This window comes from Ornithodoros turicata, chromosome 1, assembly GCF_037126465.1.
Source record: "Ornithodoros turicata isolate Travis chromosome 1, ASM3712646v1, whole genome shotgun sequence".
NCBI classification, from domain to species: Eukaryota; Metazoa; Arthropoda; class Arachnida; order Ixodida; family Argasidae; genus Ornithodoros; species Ornithodoros turicata.
Window position 1 is genome coordinate 119362891 of NC_088201.1, and position 11474 is coordinate 119374364.

Sequence of the window (11474 nt, forward strand, 5' to 3'; positions counted from 1 at the left end):
AGTGACACCCCTGGCTTCCCGCCAACGGACAACCGACATTCTTCCCCCCTCTATGTTGAACAGAGTTGATCCCATGCTCGCTTTCCGCATGCCACGAAACACATCTCGTCAGGATGCTGCATTAATCCACCACCGCAGCGGAAAACATGAGAACAGAAAACCCAAGACCTGTTTGATCCTTCTGAGAAAGTAACAAAGTTACTAAATGGATGGTTGTGTTGCTCATAATGCTACACACAAAGCACACATAATAGAAAATCAGACTACCTGTAGTGCGATAAAAGATTTAGGAAAGCATGGAAACATAATCTTGGCTGCCTCCAGGGCTGGAGCTTAACTTGAGTTTGAGCATTATAACATGGCACTGCGACGTATAAGAAAGTTCTTTTCTGTAGGTTCCTGGCCAATGGGGACACGTTTCGGAGCACCTCATTTAACTTTCTTGTTGGCCGCTCAACAGCCAGCAGAATAATTAATGAAACATGCGAGGCCATGTGGAACTGCCTCCAGGGGCAGTACCTAGCCTTTCCATCGACAACTGAAGAATGGAGACAGGTGATATGAATGATGTTAGCATGATGTGCATGTGAAGTAACACATTGATAGGAGTGCCATCTTCAACAATTATACATTTCTTCAGATTGCATCTGAAATGGAAACAGGATGGCAGTTTCCCAACTGCATTGGGAGCATCGATGGCAAGCACATTGTAATTGAATGTCCAGCCAAGTCTGGCTCGCAGAACTACAACTACAAGGGAACCTTCAGTGTAGTCCTCCTTACCGTCTGTGATGATCAGTACCGGTAGGCCTGCCTCCTACTGTTTAGCACCGTATACTAAAATTCTCTAATGTGCTGCTCAACACAGCTTCACCTATGTTGACATGGGGCACCTTGGCGGTGAAAGTGATGCCGGGATCTTTGCCCGTTCAAAGCTTCTGCAAGTGCTTGAAGGCAGTGACTTCGGCATCCCGGGGCCAAGGAATGTGGGGACAGCAGGGCCAATACCACATTGCATTGTTGGAGACGAAGCCTTCCCTCTCAGGACGTTCTTGATGCGGCCATACTCAAGAAGAGGTACGCAAACCAAAATGAAAATAAAACCGCTTGGGCTATAGGTCACACTAGCTGTGTCTTGCCAGAAATAGTCTTATCCAAGCAACGTTGCCCATATTTTACTATTTCAGCTGCAAGTGAACACCACCACAAAATCTTCAACTATCGCCTGTCACGAGCCAGACGCCTCATCGAAAATGCTTTTGGCATCCTGGCCAACCGGTGGCGCATACTCAGGAGGCCATTTAAAGCGAAGCGAGAGAATGTGGAGAGAATCGTGAAAGCATGTGTGGTGCTTCACAATTTTGTTATGAAGACATCTTCAATGTTCTACAATCCCATAGGTGCATAAAGACAACTTAGCCTCGTGTAGGGTATTTCAGCTGACACAAGGTGTGTTTCAATCCCAGGGTACACCGACTACGAAGATTCCTGTGGGAACCTGCAGAGTGGAGCGTGGAGGGCAGACGATGGTGATCTTGGACTGCTGCGCGGGCTAAGTGGAATTGGCTATCATCCCAAAAAGTCAGTAAACCCATAGATATGGATTCGTAAATGTCTTTGCTCACATCAGGCTTGCACTAGAATAAGCTTATCTGACACTTCACAAATAAGTCTGCTCAGAAACTGGTTTCCACGACGTTTTTGCGGACGCACAACACGGGCTGAGTTAATGAGGGTCCAAACATTAATGCGACCTATTTGGCACTTCAGTGCCTGTAGCCTTGTAGCATATCAGAAATAAATAACAAATACAGTTTTCAGCATATGCAATCCTCTTGTTTACGTTAATTGCAGGTCAGCAGCAGCAGTCCGAGACAGACTTGCCCTGTATTTTGTGACTGAGGGGAAGTTGCCATGGCAAGACAAACACATATAGATCAAGGTATTTTCTATTCAGAAGTGCAGATGCATGTACTGTTCGGAACACGGTTGTCGAAGATCTCCATCCCATGGCCGAGCAGGCCCCTATCAGCAATCATGCACAAGGGAACTATACCAATACTGTCTCCATGGGGAGGCCATGCAGCATCACCTGTCAGGACATACAACCATCACATACTCAGCATAGTCTGCTAGGGAGAGCAGTTGAACGTGGCCTCCCCTCGGGGAAGGTATTGGTATAGTTCCCTAGTGCGTGAAGTCACCTATAGGGAACCGCTCCGCCACACGCTGGAGATTTTAGAAAACCGTGTTCCAAACAGTACATGCAGTTCATTCGTTTAATCTGTTTACACTACATAAATATACATTAGCTGACAAAGCAACATTGCGACAGACAGAGAGAACTGTCCACAAATGAGAGCTCAGTAGTCTGCACTGGTGGCCTCCAGTTCATACAATACATCTCCCAGTTTGTGAAAGGCCTCTCTTCTCTGTGTCTTTCCTAGTTCACGTAGACGTGTAGCCAGAAACTGGCAGAAATGATGTACATCATCCTTTTCTGCTTGCAAAGTCTCTAACTTTGAAGAGCATGCTTCTAAGGATCGCTGTATTGACTGGTCAATCTGATTGCCAGTTCTAGATTTCTTGCTCCTGGGAGGAAAAAGATGTAATATACATGCTTGGGGTACACCAGCGTCACTGAAGTCACGAAGATTGTTTTCAATTTTCAAGTTATAGTGTGAAAGTACCTCATATTTTATTGTACATACCTTCCAGCATGACTACAGGACTCCTGCAGTCTCTTTGTTGAGACAGTGGGTGACCTAAAACAGCGAATGGATTTCAACATAACAGTAAAGCTATCCGTACACATCAGCATCCATAACGATACTCACTGGTCAAGGCGTGGTTCCCGTGGAAGTGTGGACTGGGAGACGAACTGAACATCCTGTTCCTGCACCATGTTGCTTTCTTCGTCTTCCTCATAGCTATAAAAAGAACAAGGGTGAAAAGAAATGTGACAGGTTTACTATCTGAGTGGTTACCATGTGCAGATGCTGGCGTAAGTGGATCATTGTTATGTATGCATCATTTTTGTTTCCTTATGTCAGTCAGTGCTTCTTAAACTCAATCTGCCGCACTGCAGCCCACCAAATACATAAAATATAGTGTCATAACCATCCCCGCATTTGTGGTGCATTGGCTTTAGAGTTTGGTGCGTAAACCGTAATACAGAGACTTGATTTCTTCTTGAATGGTAATAGTCTATTGCTTATAGTTCCTTGTGCACATCACAAAGTCTTATACCTGTTCATGTCAACAGGAAAAACAAAGTTTAAGTTTGTCATTGGAAGTGCCTCAAATCCAGGTTACGTGTTTTGCTGGAAGTACTGAATTTTCTTTAGGTGTGTTACATGTATTGCCAAATGTATTTCCTTTGTAATTTCTGTGCAAAAAAGAAAAAAAGGCTACTCTAGACATAAAATGCAGTGTAATTGCTAAATATATCGCATGCTAAATGGCTCATATTTCTATATCTGTCTCTGGTATCTTCATTAACCCAAGCATTCACTTACAATGAGTTGAAAAGATCTGTGACTGTAGTGGGGGTGCTTAATCCAGCAGAGGTACTATGTTTTTAAGAAGAAATTTTATGTTATTCCTTGTGCAAATGTTCGAAATGCAAGAAGCAAAATTAGAACTGCGTTGTACCAACATACCTGCTGTTGTCTGGAATATTTGTTACAATGCTGCAATAAACAAATGCACACAAATAAATTAGCATGCATGTATGCCTTTTGCTCTAGTAAACAAATGTATTTGCTAATGACAGCCTTCTGCACTCAACAATCAATTGTGCATTGTAATTCAATTTCTAAGACCAAAATCGTTCAACACTTACGTTTGTGAAATGCTCCCTGAACACCCGATTATAGTTTTCACTAATTCATAATGATCCCAAGCTGGCGCCCCTGAACCACTTCTTTGATGTTTTGTGCAGCGATCCTTAAGGTTTTTCCATTTGGCCTCGCATTCCTTTCCTGTGAACAATGTTTCCTTAGCTTCTACCTTGATCGTGATCGCCACTATGCCAACTATTTGCGCTCTACTTACCTGTGATGCCGTATTTAGTCCCGATGTCGGACCAAATACTTTTTTTGAGTCCGGTATCTTTGTAGGATGGCAACGACTTATCGTATAAACAGGGGTATAACCTGATATCCGCAATAAAATCACCGGTTGGGAAACGAAAACTGCGGCTCGCCATGTTTTCCAGCTGAGGACGTTGTCAAAGTGCCGGGAACCGCGTGAGAGGCCGGAAGAAAAACAAGTCGTGACGCGACTTGCGTTCAACACCTGATTGGCTGATGATGCGCGGAATGCCGCTAAAAATCGTGCATTGCGCGGTCGAGGAAAAGCGGAAAGCGGAGGCGGCTTTCGCAAGTTGGCGGCTCTCCGCATACGCCTTTCCGCGCAGTTTCTCCGCATGTGGGTACGCGCCTTAAGAGCTTCCAGACTCTGGGAAAGTAACGCGGAGTTGGTGTCTTACTGATTGTGTATCATCGTGTATGATGTGAAAAATGGCAGACAACTGATAATACAATAAATAGACTCATAGTGTAAAGGACTGTAATGGACCGCCGTACACGTTGATGCCGTGCCGCTGTAACGTTGCAAATTTCGAAATGAAAAAGGATTCTCGATTTTTGCGTTTGATGTCATTAGCGTACCCGGATTCTAAAATGGTGATAAGTATATGCGTATACAGATCATGTCCCGGAAGATTAAAATGTAGCGATACAGGTGACTGGCGTTTATTAACAATATCTGATTTATGGCCATAAAATCTTTCACGGATGGTGTTACGTGTTTCGCACATGTATTGTTTATTGCACAATTTGCATGTAATGAGATAGCAAACATTGAATGAGTTACAGTGAAGAGACTGCCGAATAGAGAAAACGAAACCATTAACAGTGCTACAGGTGGAGGTACATGTTGCAATAAATAAACAAGTTTGGCAGCGGTTGCTGTTGCAAGGAGCGCAACCGGGACTCTGTTGATTATTGCGAGAGGAAGTGAGTAAGTCGCGTATGTTACGTGATCTCCGAAATGTAGTAGTCGGAGCATTAGGGAAAATGTCTTTGAGATATTCATCGGCGTGGAGTATGTTTAAGTGGCGTTTGAACACAGATCCTACATTACGGAGTGTGCGGTTGTAAGGTGTAATGAAAGTACATTTATTATGACTTGATGCCTTATTGGATTCACGAGAAAGCAACCTTTCCCTGTCTAGGGAGGTGGCTCTGGCTAGGGCATTGTCGATGAGATCGTCGGGATATCTGCGCTCCTTGAAGTCATTGCACATGTCCTTTGCATGCTTCAAAAAATCTTGTGTATTGGAACATATGCGTTTTAAACGTGTGAGTTGTCCAAATGGAATGTTTCGCTTTTGGATATTAGGGTGATGGCTGTTGAAATGAAGGTACTGCCGTTTGTAAGTCGGCTTCTTATAGAGATCTGTGACGAGTTTACCCGACTCGAGAGAAACAGTGACGTCTAGAAAGTTGATTGAAGTACGAGAGTAGTTGCACGTGAATTTGATGGAATTGTGTCGTGAGTTAAAATGATCAAAAAATGAGAGTAGAGAGGTTTCGTCAGCTGTCCAGATGGCAAAAATATCATCAATGTATCGCAGGAATACTAATGGTGTCACTGGAAAAGACTCTAAGGCTCTTTGTTCAAAAAGGCCCATGAAGAGGTTTGCGTAATTGGGTGAAACACGGGAACCCATCGCTGCGCCCTGAACTTGGACATAATGTTTGTCGTTAAAAACAAAGTTGTTGTACTGCAAGACTAACTCAAGGAGACAGATAATGGTTTTAGTTTGAAGAAGATCAGACGGAAAGGAGGAAAGAAAAAGCTCTACAGCGTTGACACCTTCATCATGGGGAATATTTGTATATAATGACGTCACATCCATAGTTACCAGTATAGCGTTGTTGAGGTTAGGAGAAATGTTATAATTTAAATTTATTTGGGCAAGGAAGTCGTTAGTGTCCTTTACATAAGAGGGAAGTTGTGGAGGAATATGCTTGATGCAGTGATCTAAGACGAGGGATATTTTCTCAGTCGGTGTATTAACACCCGAAATTATAGGCCTGCCAGAGTGGTTAATTTTGTGCATCTTAATAAGGAGATAAAAAGAACCAGGCGTGGTGTTCTTTGGCTTAATAAAGTCTGCTATATTGCGCGGGAGAGAGTTGTCTTTGGTAAGTTCTAAGATCTTCTTGTTGATTATTTGGCAGAAAAATGACGTCGGGTCGCCATCAAGAGGTCTGTAAAATGTCTCATCATCAAGGTGTTTGTTTGCCTCATCTATGTAGGCCGATGCATTCATAACGACTATTCCGCCACCTTTGTCAGCAGGTCTAATAATGATACCTTTACGTCTCTTAAGATTCATTAAGGCCGTCCTTTCTGCTTTAGATAAGTTAAAATTATTAGCGTTGTTATCAATGACAGTTAGGCATTTAATATCGTTATAAACCGCTCTAATGTAATTGTCAATCATGGGGCTTGTTTTCGACGGGTCTGGTGTCCAGCTTGAGGGTTTCTTAAATGGTGTTATCTCTGTATGTTCACTGCCGTGGAAAAACGTCTGCAGGTGCATTCTACGACCTAAGCTCAGAAGGTCATTTAGGATTTCGAAATTGTCAGTGCTGCGAGGGGTGGGCACAAAGGTGAGACCTTTGGATAACACATTTACTTCTGCTTTGTTTAATGGTACGTTAGCGAGATTGAATACCACGTTGTTTGTGGCTGAACTGGGATATGTATGAGGTGTCAAAGCATCGCAAATATCAAGATCCTCAATCGGAGTGAGTTGAATGCCGTCGCGTTGCGCCTTCTTGGACTTAGTGCGTTGCAGGACAGAAAGTTTACGGACACAAAAAGAGCGCAGCTCATCCAGCTCATCCGGCGATAGTACACGGCTAAGTTGTCGAAGTTGATTGTCTGTGTCCTTAATGACATGTGAGGCTTCATTCTGTGAAATTCTGATGAGGCTTATGGAAGCATGGGTCAAGATATTGGACCAACTTTTGGAATTACGGGGAGATTGAAATTTAAATGAGGAACATGCACTCAGCAGCAAACCTTTAGGAACAACGTGTTGTCTAATGCAATCGGTATAAAAATACGAGTGGGAAACAAACCTTGCTTTCTTATCTAACAATTTTCGAGCCTTCAGGAAAGAAGGGGACTTTGAATTGTCCGAGATGAGTCGACGTGAACTTGAGCTTCGTGTGTTGTACCGTGAAGTGCGGAATCCTGGTTTCTTGAAAGTGGCCCCTCTCGAAGACGAAGGGGACGTAGGCTTCGGAAGGCCGTCGTTGGACACCGGGCGAACTGGCGAGCTGGAGACAGGGATGGCACTTACAGTGGGGTGCACAGTATCCAAACGAGGACATTCACGCACACTGGGCACTGGGGGCGAAGAAGTTGAGGGCTGCACAAGAACGTAATTACCATCGGAAGACGCGTTGCAGGTAGAGTCACATTTAAGGTCACGTGGTTCGCACTGGGTGGCATGTGGAGGCACAGACAGAAGATGATGGCTAGAATCCGACTTGCTCGGGCCTGCAAGTGGCACAACAGGGCTCAACGGGGCTGTGTATGAGACAGGAGTTGTGGCATGTTGGGCTTGAGGTTGCGGGCTCGGCGAAAGAAGGTCAATCGGAGGAAAATCTTGGAGGTTCAGGTGAAACGTATTGTTGGCTCCAGGGGTGAGCAAACGGCGGAAGAGAAGAAACGCTTGATGCAGTTGCGATAGTGTGATGAAAGAACTTTGGCCCCGCGGAGGTTGAGGTGGTGACCGTCTAACGCCAGAAAATCCCATGGAGACTGATATAGGCGGTTGTGTCGGATGAAGCCGATGTCGTCGTTGACGATTGACAAGTACCAAAAATGTTGGTTCATGAAGTTGATGTTGCGGTTAGTCTCATAGAGAAAACGGGACTGGTCACACGACAGGTAGAATGACGGGAGGCGAGGGGGGATGCTTGACATCACCACAAAAACGTGTGGTCGGGAGGAACGGATGTGTGACAAAAGGGTGTCAAAATGTTCCACACAGTGAAAAATGGAAGTCTCACCGACGTCGATGGATCCGACTTGAAAAAAGATAACGTCAACATCTTGAGGCAGAGTATTCACCACACTTATGAAGTCCAGGATTTTACCACCAGGAACAGACTTGATCGTGAGTTGCTTGTCGCTGAGAAATTTGGGGACGAGTTTGATTAAAGAGTTACCCACTAATGCGATGTGGGGGAGATGCTCCGCTCCGGTGGAACTTGACAAAGTAGGTGACATCGTAGAACGTGAAGAAAAACAATGTGCAAGTTTCCGGCGATGCAGAATCAAAAATAACAAAGACGGTTAAGAGCATCAGCTGTTTACTATATACATTAAAAACAGAGATTGAGGTGTGGTAAGAGGGTCCCACCTTGGGAACCACTTCCAAAGTCTGATACCACTTTGACAAAATACAGTAAACAGAAAACTTCTGCACGAGTACTACAACAAGAATTCGAACACTTGAGAGAATGCTTTGGAAGTCACACCGAAATTTACACAGATGGGTGAAGCTCTAGTGCAGGAGTGACTTGTGCCATGATTTCCGGTACATGCACAAAGTCACATCGTATTAACAACACAGCATCTATCTTTACTGCAGAGCTTTATGCCCTTATCTTGGCACCCCAGTACATTCTTCGTGGTTGCATAAAGTATTCGGTAATATATACAGATTCCTTGAGTTCTATCAGTGCCATTTGTAGCAGGCACCCACAAAAGAATTTTCTTGTTCAACGTGCACAATTCTTAATCAGTGCAGCACTGAAGAAGGGCTACTCTGTAATCCTCTGCTGGGTGCCCAGCCATACAGGCATACCGGGGAATGATTTGGTAGACCAGGCTGCTAGAGCTTCTACTGCAAAAGATATTACTCTGTTTGAAATACTTCAGGAAGATATCAGATGTGCACTCAAGAAATCTCTCTATAAAAACTGGCAGAATTTCTGGGAGACACAGACACACAATAAGCTCCATCTCATTAAACCCCAGATTCAAAGCCATGGAACATTCCCAGAAAGCCGATTGTCATGCGTTATACGAACAAGGTTACGCATTGGTCATACATTCTTGACCCATGCATTTTTGTTTTATGGAGAGGAGCCTCCTCAGTGTACGCACTGTGGTGAGCTTCTCTCTGTCCTGCATATACTCATCGCCTGTTCATACCATGAACCTCATCGTCAGCACCATTTCAGAGAGTTTTATAGACATTTATACCTCTTCACCCAGCACTATTGCTCGGTGATGAGGCTATCATCCCTTTTAACAGAGTTCTTAATTTCTTAAAAGACACTGGCATGGTTAGTCTTCTGTAATTTTATACAGCTGTTTTATGCATTTGTAAATATGCTTTTAATTTACTTCACATATAATTTTAACGATCCTATCAGTTTCCATGCGCAATTTTAACTAGTCATAATTTCACCATAGATTTGGCGCACTATGACCTTAGTTGTCCGTGCGCCATAAAAACCCGAATCATCATCATCATCATCATCAAAAATTTCTGGGGGTGGTGTTTGACAAGAAGCTGTCTTTTGTGCCACACATAAACTACATAATGCAGAAGTGCCTGAAATCCTCCAACATACCCAAGTTTTATCCCATCGATCGTGGGGAGCCGACAAAGTCACACTGTTGCGGGTCTACGACTCGGTTGTACGATCAGTAATTGAGTACGGGAGTGTCGTGTATGGCTCGGCGCGGCCTTCGGCATTGAAGGTTTTGGACCCCATCCACCACGAAGGCATCCGACTCGCCACCGGTGCCTTCCGGACGTCCCCTGTGAAGAGTTTATATGTTGAGGGCAATGAATGGTCGCTCCAGAGACGGAGACAATTTGAACATGTGAAGGCTGCGCTAAAGTACAGATGCCAGGGCAATGGCCCAGTTGTACACTGTAGTGTGAACCCCGCTCTGGAGCGACTCTTCCTTGCAAAGCCCTCTGTTGTACCCCCGTTTCCGCTTCGCGTGCTGGCGGCGAGTTCCCGTCTGGGATTCAGTCCCTTTGGCGTTCCCCTACAGCAGGCAGCCCTCGATGCTGCCCCTTGGCAGGGACGTCTAATACAATCCAATTTAAAAATGACACAGTTTGACAAACAATCCACTGCACACACTGTCATTCTCCGGGAATTCCTAGAGATTCACCATAACTTCGAAAACCACCATGCAATCGACACCGATGAGACCAAAGTAAGCAATGGTGTGGCGGCCGTTGCCCTTGAAGGTGATTCCATTATGACGGCACGCCTGAACACGAACGCCACAGTTTTCACCGCAGAGCTTTACGCGATTATCCTGGCTCTGCGGCACATTCAACAAGACGACCTTCAATATTCAGTAATTTATTCCGATTCGCTAAGCTCTGTGCGTGCGCTGCTTTCATGCTATGAAAGCAAGAATCACCTCGTCAAGCGAGTACGAGCGCTTGCGACTGAACTTTGTTCCCGAGGCTTTTCAATCTGTATCTGCTGGGTCCCCAGCCACACTGGGATCCCGGGGAATGAACGAGCCGACCGTGAGGCTCGGCGAGCGTTGGCACAAGAGGAGTCAGCTCTCGGGCTACCCTACCAAGACATTCTGCCAGTATTAAAGAGAGCTGTCTACACACAGTGGCAGCAGGAGTGGGACATGGAAGAAAATAACAAGCTACACATCACACAGCCACACGCTTCCCCCCCATCGGACTGAACACATCAACAGATCCTCCGAAGTTCTTTACGCGAGATTGAGGATTGGACACACATGGCTCACACATCACCACCTACTCAGAGGTCAGGATCCGCCAGCTTGCGCGCACTGCGGTGACAGCTTGACTGTCTTGCACATACTCGTATCCTGCCCTCACTTCGAACACCAACGCCAACAGCATTTCGCCGCATTCTACAGATACCATGTCCCACTCCACCCAGCCCATCTACTGGGTGACACTCCTCTTGTGCCGTTTGATAATGTCATCCAATGTTTGACCATGTGTGGATTACATAGTCAGATGTAGATGTTAAGTATTGCTCCGCTTTTATCCAATATCACTGAACTCCTCATGTAAACATCTCATCCTGGATCACCTCATCGCTCACACTTGTAGATACTCACTTGTTATCGTCCGCCAAGCACGTTAGCCTGTTCACCCTCCTCTTTCTTATCCTGGTCCATCTCATCGCTCATACCTGTAGATAACTTTTAACTACCACACACTCTCTCTCTCTCACACATCATCATCATCTCTCACATACTCACCGCAGTTTTGGCGCTCTATGGCCTTTGTTGCCTTTGTGCCATTAAACCCATAATCTCTCTCTCTCTCTCACGTTTATCGCTTCCTCCACCCTGGCCCTACGCCACCCGATGTATAGTTGGCCCCTCTGAAGAAGGACAGCGAAGAGTCTCCC

General features: G+C 45.1%; 2 protein-coding genes across 2 annotated transcripts; one reads left to right on the forward strand and one right to left on the reverse strand.

The window, feature by feature from the left end:
• The first annotated feature begins 492 nt into the window (after positions 1-492).
• Positions 493-1898, forward strand: LOC135384349 (uncharacterized). The gene is made up of 6 exons (XM_064613557.1): positions 493-555; positions 641-804; positions 869-1077; positions 1188-1400; positions 1467-1529; positions 1855-1898. Exons 1-6 carry the CDS (start codon positions 493-495, stop codon positions 1896-1898), a joined length of 756 nt encoding a protein of 251 aa, XP_064469627.1.
• Positions 1727-3884, reverse strand: LOC135368376 (uncharacterized). Its single transcript, XM_064601594.1, has 5 exons — positions 3663-3884; positions 3519-3572; positions 2838-2930; positions 2712-2765; positions 1727-2592 (listed from the first exon to the last, which is right to left on the reverse strand). Exons 1-5 carry the CDS (start codon positions 3725-3727, stop codon positions 2364-2366), a joined length of 495 nt encoding a protein of 164 aa, XP_064457664.1. The 5' UTR covers positions 3728-3884; the 3' UTR covers positions 1727-2363.
• Between the last annotated feature and the right edge of the window lie 7590 nt (positions 3885-11474).